The sequence below is a fragment of the Helianthus annuus genome, chromosome 8 (assembly GCF_002127325.2).
Source record: "Helianthus annuus cultivar XRQ/B chromosome 8, HanXRQr2.0-SUNRISE, whole genome shotgun sequence".
NCBI lineage: Eukaryota > Viridiplantae > Streptophyta > Magnoliopsida > Asterales > Asteraceae > Helianthus > Helianthus annuus.
The window spans coordinates 165,543,414-165,563,996 of record NC_035440.2 but is presented as its reverse complement, the minus strand read 5'-3'; the positions used below and the strand labels follow the sequence as shown (position 1 = coordinate 165,563,996).

At 39.9% G+C, this 20,583-nt stretch overlaps 2 protein-coding genes across 2 annotated transcripts; both read left to right on the top strand.

Moving 5' to 3' along the window:
* The first annotated feature begins 253 nt into the window (after positions 1-253).
* LOC110870684 lies at positions 254-917 on the top strand. Its single transcript, XM_022119859.1, has 2 exons — positions 254-410; positions 520-917. The coding sequence occupies exons 1-2, from the start codon at positions 254-256 to the stop codon at positions 915-917; spliced, it is 555 nt and encodes a 184-aa protein (XP_021975551.1).
* Positions 918-2,429: 1,512 nt separating this feature from the next.
* LOC110873866 (tubulin beta-2 chain) lies at positions 2,430-4,692 on the top strand. The gene is made up of 3 exons (XM_022122878.2): positions 2,430-2,907; positions 3,466-3,735; positions 3,830-4,692. Exons 1-3 carry the CDS (start codon positions 2,514-2,516, stop codon positions 4,507-4,509), a joined length of 1,344 nt encoding a protein of 447 aa, XP_021978570.1. The 5' UTR covers positions 2,430-2,513; the 3' UTR covers positions 4,510-4,692.
* The last annotated feature ends 15,891 nt before the right edge of the window (positions 4,693-20,583 follow it).

Sequence of the window (20,583 nt, the reverse complement as noted above, 5' to 3'; positions counted from 1 at the left end):
GGTTACGAGTGCGTGCGAACTAGCGGCTCGGTCTATGAAACATTGTAGCCAGCTTCAACGTGAGATTTTACCAAGAGAATATATTGAACGAGACCGACGTGCGGCAAACGACCGGTTGATGAAAGATTAATTTGATGAAGCACCTGCTTACCCAAACCCCCGAAATTTTTAGGAGTCGTTTTCGGATGAGTAAACGTTTATTTTTACGCATCGCTGGAGACTTGGAAAACACGCATGATTATTTTAAACAAAAATGGATGCGAGAGGGACACTTGGATTCACCGGTATTCAAAAGTGTACTTCAGATCTACGAGTCCTTGCGTACGGAAACATGACAGACATCAACGGAGAATATCTAAAAATGGCCGAGAAAACAACACGAGATACTTTGGAGCATTTTTTTTGTCAAGGTACATTACTATACTCTAAATATTACATGCATTCGTATTTTTTTAGTTAGCTTAAATATTACATTCATTCATATATTTTTTAGTTAGCTTAAAGTTATATTTTTTAAAGGTATTATATATTTGTACGGTCCGCGTTATCTGAGAAAGTCCACATGGTACGACCTTCAACAAATTTACGAGGTCCGTTCTAATCTCCATGGTTTACCGGGCATGATCGGGAGCTTGGATTGTCGTCATTGGCAGTGGTATAATTGTCCGACTGCATGGCGATGTCAACACACACGAGGTGACCAAGACGGACCAACTGTTATTCTTCAAGCGGTTACCTCACAGGACCTTTGGTTTTTGTCAGCTTACTTTGGTGTGGCAGGGTCATGCAATGATATAAACGTTTTCGAGCAATCTCCATTGGTAGGGGACTATATTTCTCATAGAGATGCGAAAGCTTCTTTTTATGCAAACGGAAATTATTACCCTCACGGATACTATTTATGCGATGGAACTTAGCCTAAGTATTCGATTGTCGTGAAGACGTTCAGGGACCCGTACGATTAAAAAAGATCTTATGTTAAAAAAGTTCAAGAGTCTTCGCGGAAGGATATTTGGAGATGTTTTGGGGTTCTTCAACAACGGTGGCATTATTTGAGAAATCTTTGCCGTGCATGGAGCAAAGAAAAAATGAGAGATGCTATGTACGCATGTATAATTATGCATAATATGATTTTGGAAGATGAAGGAAGAACAATATGCCAGAACTATGTACCGAAAGACGTTTAGGAGTATCCCCAAGCAACAATGAAAGAAAGAGTGAAGAATGCACATGAAATGCGGTCTGAATCCGCACATAATGCATTAGCGATTGATTTGGTTGAACACGCGTGGTCGGCTCGGCATATTCCAAACAAGGGAGAACAAGAATCGGATGAAGAGGAAGATGAAGATGATGAGAATGACGAAAGCGAAGAAAAAAATTAAGACGAGTAATATTATGTGTTTGTGTTTTATTATTTATGTAATTTTTACTTAATTAATAAAATACTATTACATTAAAGATAAAAAAAATAATGATTGGGTAATGATTGGACTGCCACGTGTCGCATAATGCCTAAGGGTGAGGTATTATCCCACTACACCCATTTATGAAAACGTCCAATAATACCCCTTCGGGTGTAGGGAGTGGGGGGCGGCAAACCCACTTCCCCGATTCGGTTACAAGTGGCAAACCAATGCCAAAGATGTTTACCGATCAAACCTTCACCAATTCGGTGACTGTTTGCCGACGCGGGGAAGGAGGAAGGAGAGAGAGAGAGGGGTAGTGTGGGGTGGGGTCCATTCCAATCTCAACCAATCACACATTTTTCTTTTTTTTTTTAAAGTTTACTAAATGTCTAAACCATTGCCAACACTTTTCACCAAAGTTTAAACAGTTTTCACTGATTGACGTGACGCACTCTGATTGGTTGATTTTTTAGTTTGCCACAATTAAGTGTTTAACCACTCCTTACACCCTTAGATGACTAACCTACCACGAGTCGCATTATGGTCAAGGGTGAGGGATTATCATGGGCGGACCTACATTAAGCCCAGGGTGGGCGGGCGCACCCCTTGAAAAAACAAATTTAGTGTATTTTTTAGGCAAAAAACTTGACCGCACCCCCTGAAAATATGCTTGAACCACTCATCCGCACCCCAACAAATAATTTCTGGGTCCGCCACCGGGGATTATTAATATGTGGTCTCAACTTGTAATGCATTTGAAACAACTTATTAACACAGCCGTCAGATCAACCCATCTTGTAACAAATCTCAACTGTCCATTCTTCCGTCTACCAATTTGAAATTTATTCCAGAGAAAGCCGTTTGAGCACACAAAACCATTTTCCAGATCAAAGTTCACTAAACCCAAACCAAAACAACAAAACCACTTGTACATTACACGTAGCAACAGCACACAAGTTCTGGAAAACACATCACCCGTATTTCCAAAAACCCCTATATATACCCATTTTAAATCCACTACACTCTCACTCATTTCAAAACCCTAATTTCTGCAATTTCTCTATTCTCTCAACTCAAACCCTAATTTTCTCAAATTCAACCAAAATGCGTGAAATCCTTCACATCCAGGGCGGCCAGTGCGGCAACCAGATCGGAGCAAAGTTCTGGGAGGTAGTGTGCGCTGAACACGGCATCGACGTCACCGGAAAGTACACAGGAGACTCTGAACTGCAGCTTGAACGTATCAACGTCTACTACAATGAAGCTAGCGGCGGAAGGTTTGTTCCGCGCGCCGTCCTTATGGATCTAGAGCCTGGGACCATGGACAGTCTCAGATCTGGCGCCTATGGTCAGATCTTCCGGCCGGACAACTTCGTGTTTGGTCAGTCTGGTGCTGGTAATAATTGGGCGAAAGGACACTATACTGAAGGTGCTGAGTTGATTGATTCGGTTCTGGATGTTGTTAGGAAGGAGGCTGAGAACTGTGACTGCTTACAAGGTATATATTTCTATCTATATCAGTGTGTTAGAACTTATGGATCTGTTTTGTGTTTAAATGATGTTAGAAGTTATAGATCTGTTTTGAAACGGTATACTTTTAGTTTATTTGATGGTGATTTGTTTAGCTGCCTTTAAGTGTAAAGTTAGTTGAACTTTTGGAAGATTTGTTTGTTAGAATTGCTAGATCTACTTTTTGTAAATACTATATGTTGATTTTGACGGTATATAAAAGTCATGAAACGTTTTGTTTCTTAAATGTATGTGAATCAAATGATTATTACTGCATCTGTTTATTATGTTAGGCTTTTGTTTTTAAATTAGTTTGTTATTAAGTATAGATGTAAAGATCTAAGATCTAGTTTCTAATCTGTAGTCAGTGTTTGAATTCAATATTCATTATAGAAAGTTATTTTAGTTGATAACTTGATATTACATGTTGTCTTGAGTGCTGCAACTCTCAGCTTGTTACAGTTTACATAATCTCTTGGTATTGATTCAATCATAAACAGTTCAGGATTTTTGAATCTTAAAAGATAAATGTCTTTTTTTGTTGCAGGTTTTCAAGTGTGCCATTCTCTTGGTGGTGGTACTGGGTCTGGTATGGGAACACTTTTGATTTCAAAGATCAGAGAAGAGTATCCCGATAGAATGATGATGACTTTCTCTGTATTTCCTTCTCCCAAGGTTTCGGATACAGTTGTTGAGCCTTACAACGCCACGTTGTCGGTTCATCAGCTTGTTGAGAATGCTGATGAGTGTATGGTTCTTGATAATGAAGCGTTGTATGATATATGCTTCAGGACACTCAAACTCACAACCCCAAGTTGTAAGTTTCTTGCAAAACGAACATCATATGTTTGGTCTTATATCGTAACTTTAATTGTTATCTGATTCTGATAATCGAGTTTTTGTTATTGCAGTTGGTGATCTTAACCATCTCATTTCCGCAACCATGTCTGGAGTCACATGCTGTCTAAGGTTTCCCGGGCAGCTTAACTCTGATCTAAGGAAGCTAGCGGTCAATCTCATTCCTTTCCCGCGTCTTCACTTTTTTATGGTTGGTTTTGCACCTCTCACCTCACGCGGATCCCAACAATACCGTGCATTAACCGTCCCCGAACTCACCCAACAAATGTGGGATGCAAAGAACATGATGTGTGCTGCCGACCCACGTCACGGGCGTTATTTAACTGCATCCGCCATCTACCGTGGAAAGATGAGCACCAAAGAGGTTGATGAGCAAATGTTAAACGTTCAAAACAAGAACTCTTCGTATTTTGTTGAGTGGATCCCCAACAATGTGAAGTCGACCGTGTGTGATATCCCTCCTACTGGTTTGAAGATGGCATCAACGTTCATTGGTAACTCAACTTCCATTCAAGAAATGTTCAGACGTGTCAGCGAGCAATTTACCGCTATGTTCAGGCGTAAGGCTTTCTTGCATTGGTACACTGGCGAGGGTATGGATGAGATGGAGTTTACGGAAGCCGAGAGCAATATGAACGATTTGGTTTCCGAGTATCAACAATACCAAGATGCAACTGCAGATGAAGAGGGTGAATACGAGGATGAGGAAGAAGAGTATGGTGATGAGGCTTAATGAATGGTATGTGCTTGTGGTTGTAATCTCGACTACCATTTATTAAAGATTTAGTTGCAGGTTAGCAGTTTAAAGAAAGCAATGTTTATTGGTTGCTATCAGACCTATGAATTGTGGTTACTGTTTTGTTGATTAAGATTTGCTTTTGTGTATGTTTGTTTTGCATACATATCTTGTGTCGCATTTGTTGTTTTTCCCCTTGTTGATACTGATTGCAAAAGCTGGTTGGGACAGCGACTTTACGAGAAAACCGAAGAAAGTAGCATATCTTAGGTATTTATGTACCTCTTGTCTTGTGTATGTGCCACTTTGGTAGCATATCAGCTTTTACTTGCGTATCATTGAGCATGGTACATAAAGACATCCTTGAAATAAATGGTATATGAATTCTGGTACGCCTATCATTATGAAACATTTGGGAAAACCAGTGAACCTAGGGCCGAAGCCTGTGAACACTCGCCCGAAGGCACGACAAGTGCGGTGAGGTAAAACCCGCTCAGTTCAAGGATTGAACTAACTTGGGTTTCTTAGAACATCAAGTCTCTCCCTTACCACTCCACCCCATCACCTCATTGGCTCGTGTATTTGTATCATATATGTAGGAATGAAGCATGATCATTGGGGGTCTCCACAAATCGTTGAAACTCAATCATCCAGATGGTTGGTTCAGCTGGTTTGGTATTGTACACACACATGCCGATTTGGTATATGGTCACTTTCATGGTTTTCTTGGATCCGGCTGTGTAAATTGAATTGGTTACCTTTTTAATTGATTTTTTTTCCCAGGAAATATATAGTATTGAATTTATGAACTATCTTTGTCGATTTGGTAGCTGGGTCCAAATTTTCATCAAAATTGGTTTAACCAGATCATAAACACTTCAAACGAGAATATCTCACAAGTTAAAATTAAAAAGAAACCAGGAAAATGGTCACTTTCATGGTTTGTTTTCTCTTTGAATTCAAAGGTATGGGTCATAATGTAGTAGGACCACGAGCGATAGAGACTGAAGAGACACCAAAAAGCAACAGGTAGTGCAATGTTTTTTTTGAATATGCCTAGTGATAAGATATGTGGAACCGATACATAGATATTTTCTGATTATTCATCCTTTATAACTATTTAAGTATATGTATAAATTCACTTCAACATTCATCTTTTACAAAACAATTTGCTTGCTCATTCCCCTCACTTCCCCCCTTTATTTGTTTCCCTTAAGAACATATGTAAGCTTAGTGTGTATGTAGTGGAATAACTAAACTCTTTAAAAAGCGTTGTTATCCGAGTGCTATGTGGGCAAATGAGTATTTACTAAACCATCAATAACCATGGTGTTAGGAAATAACTAAAACTTAAATTAAAACAGAAAAAGGTAAAAAATGTGATTGGTTGAAGATTTAATAGGCTCCATAACCGTTCTCAACAACGCCCATTATCACAATGGCAGGGACTTCATTGGTGCCCCCATTAACTTTCCGGAGTGGTGTTTAGCGCCCCAGTCGAGTGAGGTGGCATGGGGCGCTAATCGACTGCATATAGCCTTCGGTTGTTTATCATTAGACAACTAAACCTCGCTAAGACGAAGATATTCTACAAGTCTTAATATAGTTCAATGATTTGCGTGGTTGGAAGTATACACACCTATGCTGTTTTTCCTTGAAAGTCACAACTTTAAACGTCTTTTGTCTAAGTCACAAAAATATGAACATGTCCGCACATATATCATATTCTTACACAAGTAAAAATTGGCCCCCTAATCGTTTATCCGGTGCTATCCTTTGCAGGCCCAAGGCGTTAAACCATTAATCTTCTAATCATTTATACCCCAGTCGGTGAGTCGCCGATCTCAATCTTCAGTTCCAAGTTGCCTCTAATAATTAATTAGAGCTTCTTATTACAAATGTTTAAAAGGGCCAAAGGGGCATTGGATATTTGGATGGAATGATTGTTGATTAATGGGTTAATGATAGATGATATTGGCACACTCAAATGCCTCTATACACACCAAAAAGGGCTTTTTTGTCCTATATGCACATCCTGCAGTGGCGAGCTGTGGCCAGAGCGCGGTGTTTTGGTCCGTTCTACCAGACAAAAGACTGACGGGTCTGTTGACCTGATCAAACGCCGAGCTTTGGCCGCGTTTTGGTCCTATCAACCAGACAAAAGACTAACCGGGTGTATGGTTGACAGGACCAAAACGCCACGCTTTGGCCACTGCAGGGTGTGCATATAAGACAAAAAAGCTCTTTTTGGGCTGACCATCTACACACCAAGTGTACAAATAGTCTCCCCCACTTATTGGACCCCCTCTAGAACATGAATTACTACCAACTCTATAATTTTTTAATATATGTTAATCAAACTAAGAGCATTCACATCCATTCCATCAAATACTGTGTGTGGAGTTTTTATAATGTAATGAGTATAAAAAGTGGTTGTGAGTGGAGGAGAGAGAAAATGTTACTGTTCATCTGTATATTTGGGGGGACACTGTTCACCCCCTATAATTTTTTAATATATTTTGAAAGTGGTTGTGAGTGAAAGAGAGAGAAAATGTAATGATAAAGGTATAAAAATACTATTTAATTGATTAGGAGAGAGAAAATGTAGTGTTTTTTAGTGTAATTTAGGGTACAAATATGATGGAATGGATGTGAATGCTCTAAGGTATTGTTTTTTGAACAACAAGACTTATGGTATCTAAACGGAAATAATATTTAACACTGGCCCCCTCTAGACCTCCACCGTTTGGCCGTGAGTCGCCCATCCTGCACACCCACTAAGACGTCCCTGACAAAGAAGACGATTGGGATTTTAGGAGAATTGAGTGTTTAGAAGAACAAGGTTTGGTGACTTGGACGTGAGGTCGTTGACTATTAAAAAAAAAGTCAGAAAATGGGCTGCCGTAGTGGGCTAATAGTCAAAGAAAGAAATGGGCTAAGATTCATAAAAGTGGAGTTTAAACTAACAAAGTAACAATATCGGTGTATAGGGGTTAGAGATGGGCATAAAACCCGGTTCCAACCCGATTCCAGTGGACCCGGCCCGGACCCGGTTCCGGTTCCTACCTGATGCTCAGAGGAACCGGTCCCAGGTTTAAAAAACCCGACGGGTACTACCCGGTTCCCATTTTTCTAAAAAAATTCAACCATACCCGGTTCCTATCCGTACCCGGTTTATACCCGTACCCGGTTCCTCCCCGTACCCGGTTCCTATGTATACCCGGTATGTTACCGTTGTAACCGATTCGTATATGGATATGACCGTTGTACCCGGTTCCTAGATGTATGCTAACTCATTAAATGCAAATATGACCGTTGGAACCGGTTCCGTTATGACCGTTGGAACCGGTTATGCTATAAATATCACACTTTTTTTTATTTTTTTTCACAACTCATCTTCTTCTTGTATCTATTTCTTCACCTTCTTTACATATTTCTAATGGCTTCCAAGAACTCTAAAAGCACAAACTCCCCATCCGTCAATAATGTTCCAAAAGGTTCAAATGCTCCATTTGTGGTGGGAACATTATCGCATAGCCGCAATATGGATGTTTGGTGCAATTGGGATTTAGTCGAGATGAGCGATGGTTCGCAAAAGGCTCAATGCAAGCATTGTGGCTCCTTGTTAGGCAAGGATTCTAATTCTACTTTAACGAAGCATGCGAAAAAGTATTGCAAAGCTCTCAAAGATTTGACACCCGGTCAAGTCCAACTTTCAAAAGATGGGAACATTTTCCGCTACGAACAAAAGATAACTCGGGATAGGATGGCGAAGTTGGTCATCAAAAAAGCGTTGCCTTTTGGACACTTTGACGACCCCGATCTCACTAAGCTAATTAGGGAGACTCTACAACCTAGCTACAAACATGTAAGTCGTCGAACTTTAAAACGTCATTGTTTAACTTTATGGGAAAATGCAAGAAAAGATTTAATTGCATTTTTTCAAAATTTAAAAACTTGTGTAAATTTAACTAGTGATGTGTTGTCGGCTCCACACGGTTTACCCGAATCATACATTTGTGTCACCGCTCATTGGGTTGATCCCAATACATGGCAAATGATGAAAAGCACGATCGCATTTGAAGAGTTTCCTTCTCCTCATTCGGGAGAAAATATTTATAAAATTATAAATGCCACAATTATAAAATATTGTTTAGAGGATAAAATATTTTCAATATCTTTCGATAACGCCTCAAACAACTCAAGTGCGATCCAAAAACTAAAGTTGAAGTACAAACCAATTTGTGATGGTGCTTTTTTTCACACAAGATGTGTTGCTCATATTATTAATTTAGTTGTGCAAGACGGTTTAAAAAATAAATTTGTAGCGGATTTTATTATAGCTTTTAGAACTATGCTTCAAGATGTTTTTAAAAGTGGTAAAGAAAGATATCAAGATTATAAAAAACTTTGTAAAGAAGTTAACCAAAAATTAATTGGTCCTAATTGGGATATCCCAACTCGTTGGAATTCAACTTGTCATATGTTTGAAATGGCTTTAAAACAAATGGGCACTTTAAAAGCATTTCATACAACTTTAAGTGATGACTACCAAGTCGACCCTTTTCCCGACACGGCTTGGAATAACATTCAAACACTAAGTGAATTTTTAAAAGTTTTCAAAAAATCAACAACTTTAATTTCCGGTGTTTATTATCCAACTAGTTCTCGAGTTATTTCCGAATTATATTTGATAACAACTAATTTTAAAAAGTTTGAAAACTCAAGTGATATGTTGAGGAACATGTTGTCACCAATGATCAATAAATTTAAAAAATATTTTTTGGACTTACCACCCGTATTTTTATGTGCCGCCGCTTTAAACCCAATTTTAAACGTAGCGGGTGTTAACGCGTTAGTTGATGAAATTTACGACAAGTTGGATATGCACGAGGAGGATCCAACATTGAAAGCTAAAACTAAAAAACTTTTCGAAGAATCTTTGAATAAACTTTATGATCATTATTTAAAAAAATATGGGGAAAAAAATCAAACCATTTTTAATGGAGCTTCATCATCGGCCTCTAAAGATCAAACAATTGCCGACCCCATCATAACCATGTTGAACGTCGTTAGAGACGAAACGGCGAAACAACAAAGGGGTAACGAACCATCTAGTGAACTCGGCCGATATAAACTAAGGGATGATGCACTTACTATGACGGCCGAGGAGTATAATAATTTTGACATTTTGGCATGGTGGAAGTCTAAAGAATCGGAATTCCCGATTTTAGCCACCATGGCTCGTGATTTACTAACGGTCCAAGCTTCCACGGTAGCTTCGGAAAGTGTTTTTTCTCTTAGTGGTAGGGTATTGTCGATTAGAAGAACAAGATTAACCCCGGAGTCGCTAGAGATGGCAATTTGCCTAAAAGACCATTTGGACGGCGTTGATCGTGTTCAACATAAGTCGAGTCTCGAAGACGAGGTGGAGTTGGAGCACAAGATTATTGAAGAAGAGGAGGAAGAGGAAGACGAGGTAGAGACCAATGATTCCGAAGACGATTGTAACGAAGTGCCCGCACCAAAGCGTAGCGAAAATGAAAGTGTCGCACCGTCCTCAAGCAAACGAGCAAAAAAATAAATTATTGTAACCGATTCTGATCAGTCCCGAAGGAACCGATTCTGATCAGACCCACGGAATCGGTTCTGTTAAACGATTTTGATTACCGATTATGATTACCGAAAGAACCGACTTTTTGTACTACTTTAAAGATTATATATGCGATTTTTTTTTTCACACAAACAAGATATTATTTCACAAACATATTGTTACATAACACTTAAAACATAACACTTAAAACAAACATAACATCAAACACTTCAAACATCACACATAAAACATAAGACATCAAACATAGCTAAACAAACGCATCCACCAAACTACATATTAGAAGAACCCGATCCTTCGCCCTTTTCTTCCTTTTTTGCCTTTGTGACCGGGCAATGTTTGTCGGTATGCTTCTTGAGGGTGGAGTTTGCCGCCGCCTTCATGAACTTACCACAATTCTTGCAACGAGCCATCTCATGGTTATCCGACATCAAACACAAATCGAAATTTTTCCAAATAGCCGGGTTACGCTTGGTTTCTAATATCAAAACCACTCCTTCTTCCGATGCCATAGTGTTACGCTTGATTGTTTGAATGTAAATGGGAAAGAAGAGTGATTGAAGATGAAAATTGGAAATGTGTTGAGAGTTTGATGAAATAATCGGTTTTTATAATTCAAAACCGGTTATAACGGTCAAAATTTAAAAAAAAAACAGCTTTTTCAGACGGAACCGGTTACAACAGTAGCCGTCAGCCACTTTTTCTGAAATACGCAGAGGAACCGGTTCTGGTCAGTACCCGTAACCGGTTCTGCACAGTACCCGGACCCGGTTCTATAGTACCCGAACCCGGTTCTACCGGTTTCTAAAAAAAATGACGTGTACCCGGGTTATACCCGGACCCGGTTCCACTAACCACCCGGTTCCATTCACTTGTACCCATACCCGGTTCCGGGTTGTAACTGGTTCCGGGTTATAAAAATACCCGAAAATGCCCATCTCTAATAGGGGTTATTCGGGTCAAGCCGGATTCAGAATTTGTCGAACCGAAAACTGAATTTTGTTATTCGGTTCGGTTTTGGTCCTGTTTAGTTTTCAATTTATTCGGTTTAAAATAGAATAATGAGCATCCCTACCTGATAGCAAACGGTTTGGTAACGGCGATGAAATTAGAACTTTAAACAAAACGGATAGATCTAACGGTCTCTTGTGATACAGACACACCACACAAGAAATCGATTAGGGCAAACTAAACGAGAATCAAGATACAGATACACCACTTGATTCTAATCTAGGCTCCAAGAACACTATCCAGGTTGCCAAACTTGAACTAGCATGGAAATAATTAATCAACTCATAATCCAATGAGAAAATTAACCAAAGAAACTTTTTCATAAACTCACTGCCTTTTCATTAGTGTCGAACCCATACATATAGCAATTACAAAATAACTTCTACTAACTACCTAGACCACTACTAAATAAATTAATTAAAATAGTATAAACTAAAAGAAACTAAAATACTTTAAATGGGTAAAATGGGAATCGTGGGCAGTTGGCTCAAGGTGCCCCATTCTTCACGTAGACATGGGGTGAATGCATCTTCATGGGTTTATTCCCGGTTACGGAGCGGCGTACATGGGTCGGGTCAGAGTGGATTGTTTGACCGTATGTATATCACTATCTGTGCTTCTATTTTCCACAAGTTCAGCGAGTCCTAAAAAATGACTTACAAATCACTAATATTATGTTTTTCATGATTTTATCATCACAAATCGCTATCAATTTTATTGGTCTATAAAGTAAGAAAAAATCATTCGCTAAATCAAACTGATAAACGAGTCAGTCAGTTTCAAGAAGTATATTCACGACATACAATCAATATATACGCATTTATCCAATTTGGTTTTTATTTAATTTGATTATTCTCTGATAACTCTTGTTTATAATTTTTTTATATAAAATTGAATACGTAAGTGTGTTTATTTTTTTCATGCCGATCTTAGATAAACTTTGTTATAAAAAAGGTTTTAATCAAAATAACTTTGTGACTAACTTAACCAATACCTACATCACTACTGCTATAGCTAATATTAGAACGGGCACTGGCAATTTGTTTTGATGGTTTTCGATGTAAGGCTATGGAGTATGGGGCGGGAGTTTGGGCGTGGGTTGGGGGAAAACGCCCAAGTCACCACCCCAAGTGGGCCTGGGTTGTGGCGTGGCCCCTTGGGGCTTGGCTTTCAAGCCGGGCGTGGGGCGGTATGGCGAAGCGAGCTGGCTGATTCTCATTGGGTCACACGCCACGTCAGGCGGTTGTTTTAAAATTTTGAATTTTAAAATTCAAACTGGTCCCCCCATCCCCCCATCTTCTATAACCGTCACCCGGGTCGCCCAAAGGCCCTATATATTGCAATCCCAACCCCACTGGTCCCCCTATCCCACGAACCAAAACCCCCAACGGCTACCCACTGTCTTGAACCCGCTACCCCGCTGGTCCCCCCATCCCACGAACCCAACACCACTATGGCATCCTGGACCCGTCAAGAAGAAATGACACTCGTAACTAGCGTCGTCGACGCTATGAAGGGGCGGCCACCGGGCCAAACAAAATATTGGGCGGAAACATTCGCGGCCTACCGACATAACGTCGGTAACGACCGCCACAACCTCAACGTGTGCCAACATAAATGGCGCGAGCTACGGCCCAAGCTCGAGCGTTTCAAGGCTTACTACGAAGCGATTCCCGGTGGCGAGTTAAGCCACGAGGACCGGCTGGCGGTGGCGAACATAGAGTTTCGAGGCAAGGAAAACAAGGCATTCGACAAGATCGACCTTTTTGAAATTTTTTTAACGCTCTAGGTTTTCTTATTTTGTAATTTTTAGAAATTATGTAATTTTTAAAATTTTAATGAAGTTGTAAGTTTTTTTATAAATGTTGTGTGATTTTTTTAAAATTTTTTGTATTTAAAAAAAAAACATTTATGCCACGCGGTGCACCCAACCCACGCCCCGCCATACCCCGCGGACACGTAATCTGGCAGTTGGCTGGCTCCCTTTACACGTGTCACCAAATGCCCAACCCAAGCCCCACCATACCCCACAGTCTAATACACATTCCTTTAAACATATCCATGACTTTAAACCAGGGCGGTCTCCGAGAATGTTAAATTTTTTTTTTGGCCCTGTGCAAGATAAAAAAACCGGGCCCTACCCACCAATTGCCATGTAATATAAACTCATCAATCAGTCATTCACATATATAAAAACTAAAAACGCATAATATGACATAAAAACTTTGAACCACGTATTCATGTGTTGCCTCGGATTCGTTACATGAGAAATTCAGTTGTTGTCAGCTCGGCCCATTACATTATTGTTGTGATAGTGGAATCGATATAGCAACACAAAAAGGAAACAAAAACAAAAGTGAACTATTGCTATCACTATTATATTGATTGTTATTTATAGAATGACAATTTATTCATAATAAACAAACAAACATACTAGTGGTAAGTTAGACATTTTATTAGCCATGAATATTTGTTTTAAGTTTGTTTAATGGAAGTTTATAAAAGAATAAGATATTCAAAATAACAAACAAACAAAATCCCACACGTATTCTATAAAATATATATCTATAATGTAAATTAAACAATATATTGAATAGAAACTATTAAATAAAATAATAATATCATGATCTCAAGCTATGGATTTTGGCATCCAATGTAAATCAATTTAAAAAAACTCTCAGCAAAGAAAAGAAAAAAATTAAGAAAAAGTCTACCAAAGGATCGAACCTGTAGTTATTATTATCTAATGGAACTGTGAAAGAAAGTTCCCAACCACTGTAACACAGTTGGTTTTTTTTGTTATAACTGAACTGTATTATATATACTTATTATAAATACATATGGATAAATTTTTAAAATTACGGGCCCTTTGCGGGTTTGGGCCCTGAGCGGCGGCCCACCCTGCACACCCTCAGGGCCGGCCCTGCTTTAAACCAAGTACCAACTAGTACCGACCGATTTTACCTTTGTAATAAACCGAAACGATACCTACTTCTTGCGGCATCACACGGTCAAATCTTGTTACTTGTACTAGGGAAGTGTGTGGTGCAGTTCGGTTATTGCTTATACTCATGGTTATCAATAAGCACAAGCACAACTGTGACATGTTACAATATGAATTAAATTGTTGATTTCATACCTTGTTTTTTAATTTACAACCATACAGCCAACAACTACTTATTTGATGTCCCACATCATAGTAATTAGTAAATTTACAAATGGACCAATAAGCTTGGGCCATGGCTAAAACACTAAAAAACCTATGGATTTGTCCATGTTTAAAATATTTTGTTTGGTTCAGTTATTTGCGGTTATGAAAATAAAAATAACCATAACTACTTTCTTCTATAACACAAGGTATTGAATTAGGAAGTTGGTTATAGTTATTCTTGATTTTTTATGACAAGGTTTGAGTTTGACTGTCCCAACTCCAAACGCCCTCTTGTGGTTGCTATAAATAAATGTTACACCTTTAAGGTTATTGCTTGCAGCTTGTTTCTGCTGAGTAAGGAAGTCTGATGTTGTTGGATTTTCTATATACAGACTTCAAAACTCTCTGGATGGAGTGAACTTTAAACTTAATTATACGTTTATGTCAATCTTTTAACATTCATCACAGTGGCTACATCTTTCTATGCCGACAAGTACCTAAACAAAATAGGCCTCGGAATTAAGGAAGACTACTGCTTCTGGAAACAAATAGGCAAAGCACTTTTATGCACATACACAGTGTTCGGTGCCATGTGGTTGTATAATGAAACATCCCCACTTGGTTGGTGGACGCTGAAACCGGTACCCAAAGAAGAGAAGGAACTTGCTCATCTCTATCAACGTACACTGGTGACGAGGAGGCCATGACTGATTTCATTGCAAAAGGTGGGATGATTGGGACAATGGTGAGTGCCAAAGGGACCATAGAAATGGACTCCAGCGGTCCCATCAACTATCAAAAGCAGTTGCAAAAAGACAAGTTTGACCAGGAAGCACTTAAGTTGCGGCTGAGGATGAAGAATGAAGTTGTTCAACAACTTCAGGAGAAAAGGGAGTGATTATCGAGAATTGAAATCGATGTTACCAGTATAATAATGTTGGATAGTGGATATATATCTTGGTTTTGTAAACGAAATATCTTCGCAAATGGTGTTAATATTTGCGTACCACTTTTATACCCTTGAAATATTCCTATTATATTGTTATCAAACGAAAATGGAATCTGGCGTAAGAATGTGAAGATAGTCCTATTTAGTGAGGATCGTGGCAAATGCATAGTGGAATGTTGTATATGCCTTGATCATCTTGCAAATGTCTTGTGTGTCACACCCCCAAATTACCACCTAGGGAGTATCCCTGTTAGACGTGTGACGATTAGTAATGAGCCACCAATTACATTGAATCACATGTTTAAATAAAATTCCATTACTTAATAATACTGAAATTCCCAAACATAAGTTGTTCAAAACCATAAGTTCAGCGGAAGCGTTAATGTATCATACTGTAAATATTATCCAAACAACCACAATGAATAAAAGTCTGATAAATAAGTTTATTAATGTAACCATGACCACTCTCGCCCTCCAGCCAGCAAGTTCCTGCGTTCTAAGCACCTATGGACCTGCGAGCATGTAACACACGTATCAGACAAAGCTGGCGAGTTCACAGTTTTAGAAAACGTTGGATACCAATTGTATATAAAACAGTTCCATAACCAATGCAAGTAATATTGTTAATATCTCATTTCCGAACAATGACGGCTCCTGAAATACACGACTGCCCTTCCCACGTACTCCTATCTAGTACTGGGCCAGACTGGGTCATTAGTTCACCTCCGTCCTCTACAGGAGCGGTGTGAGGGTGCCAAACCTAAGTAGCGCTACTAACTAATACCCGATGAGGGACTTACAAAAGATGATAGGTGAGAATATTAACCAATATACCCGTTTTTACCCATAGACTTACTCCCCCATGGAATACCCACTGACTGTCCCCAACCACTGGGACGCATGCTCGAATGTAGTGAACTCACCTTTGGTTTGCTCGGTAAGATTCGTTACGTGATCAAGTTGCTCGCAAAAATCCTAACATGGTTACCGTTAACAATCAGTCGGGTATCACATAATCTTATATTCTATACACGTGTTATACAAGTAGCATTGAAATAATATCATGTAAGTCATCGAGTTAAGCGACTTAACAATTTGTCATAGACACCACATATAGCTCTTTACACAAACACGTATACTAGATCCAAGACCCTAACCCGAGTGCCCATCTCGCAAAGCGAAACCCCATGCTAAAGGCCCAACTGGAGTCGTACATAGCCCACACACCATTACTTCATTGCGGCCCAACCCAATTGCTACCCTTTCTGTTCCTTTTTACCCAAGCTTGACCGGCCCAAAATTAATGTTGCGTGACCCAATAACCTGCTGTTTTGATTCTAATCGTGATCCCCGTAAGTCTAACTCAATTAATCAGTTCCCTATATTATAATTACGAGACAACCTAACAATTTATCATACCCATTATCAACATGCATATCATATGTGACACAACAAATCATTACATGTTACTCGGCCCACCATTTAATTCATGAAGCCCGCTTAATTAAATTCGACTGTTGTATCTTTGTCGAATCATACCAACCGCAGCCCGACAAGTGCTATATGGATCCCTTATTTCATTTATACGAGTAACCCAATTGACAAGCCCCAAACTAATAGATCAAGTTATATGTATGTGTGTGTCCGATAGCTACATACAGTGCAAGTAAATAACCCAACTTGTCAAGTAAGTATATCAACATCAGATTCCCATCTTAATCATATATAACCACTACAAGTTCTGTCCAAAGATCCATTATCTCATATATATATCAGACACATTTTTCATTCAATTTTTAATTGAATCTCAATTAATTAATAGGTTAAAAAGGATTGGACCAAATAGTTTGCACATAACTCTTTTGATTGGACCTCCTATGAACTATCACATGCATTCTGATCACTATGATATAAGGGCCGAACACTTAAACCAACCTGATTGGACCGATCTAACATAGCACAAGAATTAAGATATCAAACACTTAATGATCACATGATTGGACCTCATTAGATCTAAGGTGCATGCTTTAACAAGTGCTCATCATTAAAGAATTATGTATATCACATATCCGCACATAAGTAAACTTGATCGATCTAAACAACAAATGATAAATCGTTGATAAATAAGAATTACTAACCAGTAATCCGACTAATTGTGATGCAAACCGAAACAGAAACAGGGGTCTTGCTACTGCCGTTGTTCGATGGGTAATTAGGGTTGATGCGTTGCAATTATGAGACAAAGAAAATGGGTACGTATCTTGTATTATAAAGCCTATCATTTACACAATCTGGGCCGGTTGGGTTGGCTTATTTTAATGGTAGTTTGGGCCGATGATTACCCACTATTGTGAGTATAAGTTTGTTATTAGGTAATTAAAGTTACCATCAAATGCCATCTACGGTCGTGATACACTTACAAGACGAATGCGTGAAATCTAGGTCTTTATACAAATCTGTGTGAGTAATGATTGAGGACGAAATAGTGAACTGACAAAACAAAAGTAACAGATTCGGATAATTGATGTTATGTGTCGGCTATGTGCTAGAATCCTATTTACAAGTTAATTAACTATGCTAATGGGTTTCCACCCAAACAGCATACACACAGTGCACAACTATAAAACGTACTAGCACGTTTATCAAAGTCACGGATTGAATAGATAGATTAAAACAGGAACAGAGAAATCACTAAATCGAAGGCACTAACCTTGAAATTTCGGGTTGTCACATCATCCCCAACTTGAAAGAAATTTCGTCCCGAAATTTGATAAGTAAACACGAAAGAGTGAGGTGATAATTAGAATTGTTGCGGATTTTGCTCAGGTGTTACATCATCCCCAACTTGAAAAGGAATCTCGCCCCGAGATTCACCTGTTTTGCTCGACTCTTCTTTATCTTTGGGAAAGAGGTGAGGGTACTTTAGTTTCATCTGATCCTCGCGCTCCCACGTGAACTCCGGTCCACGTCTTGAGTTCCAACGAACCTTAACGATGGGAATACGGCTGTGCTTACGCACTTTGACCTCACGGTCCATGATCTCGATGGGTTCTTCAATAAACTGAAGCTTGTCGTCGATCTTTAACTCTTGAAAAGGTACCGTTAATGGGTCGTCCGCATAACACTTCTTCAACTGCGACACATGGAATACATCGTGAACATTACCCAGTTCAGTAGGTAACTCCAATCTATAAGCCACCTTACCGATGCGCTCTAAAACCTTAAACGGCCCAACATAACGTGGATTCAGCTTGCCACGTTTCCCAAAGCGCACAACCCCTTTCCACGGTGAGACTTTCAACATAACTCGGTCATTCACTTCAAATACTACTTCCTTGGCACGTTTGTCTGCATAGGCTTTCTGACGATCACGAGCAGCTGCCATACGTTCTCTGATTTTCACGATTTTCTCTGAAGTTTCGAGTACTATCTCAGGACCTGTGATCTGACTATCACCTACTTCAGCCCAGCAAAGAGGTGAACGACACTTCCTCCCGTACAGTGCCTCAAATGGTGCCGCCTTGATACTGGTGTGGTAGCTGTTATTGTAGGAAAACTCGACCAACGGCAAATGCTTCTCCCACCCCTTTCCAAAATCAATAACGCATGCCCGTAACATATCCTCTAGCGTCTGAATGGTGCGTTCACTCTGACCATCCGTTTGTGGGTGATAGGCCGTGCTCATATCGAGTTGCGAGCCGAACGACTTATGCATAGCCTGCCATAACTCCGAGGTAAAACGGGGATCTCGATCAGAAATAATAGAAGTCGGCACTCCGTGCCTAGAAACCACCTCTTTAAGGTACACTGCTGCGAGTTGCGAATACTTATCTGTCTCCTTAATTGCTAGAAAGTGTGCTGACTTTGTGAGACGGTCGACAATCACCCATATAGTATCGTTCCCAGCCTGCGTTCTCGGTAACCCCGTAACAAAATCCATAGCGATCTGTTCCCATTTCCACATGGGTATCTCCGGTTGCTGAAGTAGACCCGAAGGCTTCTGGTACTCTGCTTTGACCCTCGCGCAAGTCAAGCACTTACTCACATATGTTGCGATGAGGGCTTTCATGTTCGGCCACCAATACAAAACCTTGAGGTCCTGGTACATCTTATCGGACCCTGGATGAATAGAATATCGTGACTTGTGTGCCTCGTCCATCACAAGCTCTCGAAGATCACCAAATAAAGGGACCCATATTCGTTCCATAAAGTAGTAGATACCGTCAGACCGTTGCTCGAACTTCTTCTTGTGTAGACCTCGTAATCCTTCAGCTTCGATGTTGTCTTCCTTTAACGCTTCAATCTGAGCTGTACGGATCCGAGCAGGTAGATCAGAGTGAATGGTAAGCTGTAGGGCACGAATACGCTTTGGTTTTGGTTCTTTGCGGCTAAGAGCATCCGCCACAACGTTAGCTTTACCCGGGTGGTACTTGATGGCACACTCGTAATCATTGAACAACTCTACCCAGCGACGCTGACGCATATTCAACTCTTTCTGGTCGAAGATATGCTGAAGGCTCTTGTGATCAGTATAGATGGTGCATTTCGTGCCGTAGAGATAATGCCTCCAAATCTTCAGTGCAAAGACCACCGCTCCCAACTCTAAGTCGTGTGTCGTGTAGTTTTTCTCGTGTACCTTCAACTGACGAGAAGCATAAGCTATCACCTTCTCGCGTTGCATCAACACGCAACCGAGACCCTGAATTGAAGCATCACAATAAACCACAAAATCCTCGGTACCATCTGGTAGAGATAGAATCGGCGCGCTACATAATTTTTGTTTCAAGAGTTGGAATGCATCCTCCTGTTTCGTTCCCCATGAATAAACTACCTTCTTCTGCGTTAATGAGGTGAGTGGCTGCGCAATCTTCGAGAAATTCTGAATGAAACGACGATAGTACCCTGCTAGACCGAGAAACTGCCGCACCTCCGAAGGATTCTTTGGTGCCGCCCAATTTCTAATGGCGTCGATCTTGGCAGGATCCACATGTATGCCCAACTCATTAACTATGTGCCCCAGAAAATGCACCTCCCGTATCCAAAAATCACACTTCGAAAATTTTGCATACAGTTGCTCCCTCCTCAGGAGTTCTAAGATGAGGCGCAGATGCCGCTCATGATCTTCCTTGCTCTTGGAATAAATTAGAATATCGTCGATAAAAACGATAACGAAGTCATCAAGGTATGGCTTGCACACACGGTTCATGAGATCCATGAAGACCGCTGGTGCGTTGGTCAACCCGAATGGCATAACCAAGAACTCGTAATGACCATATCGCGTCCGAAATGCTGTTTTGGGAACGTCTTCCTCTCTAACTCGCACCTGATGATATCCCGACCTTAAATCGA

Bases quoted from the DNA above. Each gene is read 5' to 3' on its own strand.
- LOC110870684 (XM_022119859.1), top strand. From the start codon at position 254: ATGGATGCGAGAGGGACACTTGGATTCACCGGTATTCAAAAGTGTACT. The intron at 411-519 runs GTACATTACTAT...TATTTTTTAAAG, and splicing joins GGAGCATTTTTTTTGTCAAG to GTATTATATATTTGTACGGT.
- LOC110873866 (XM_022122878.2), top strand. From the start codon at position 2,514: ATGCGTGAAATCCTTCACATCCAGGGCGGCCAGTGCGGCAACCAGATC. The intron at 2,908-3,465 runs GTATATATTTCT...TTTTTGTTGCAG, and splicing joins GAACTGTGACTGCTTACAAG to GTTTTCAAGTGTGCCATTCT. The intron at 3,736-3,829 runs GTAAGTTTCTTG...TTGTTATTGCAG, and splicing joins CAAACTCACAACCCCAAGTT to TTGGTGATCTTAACCATCTC.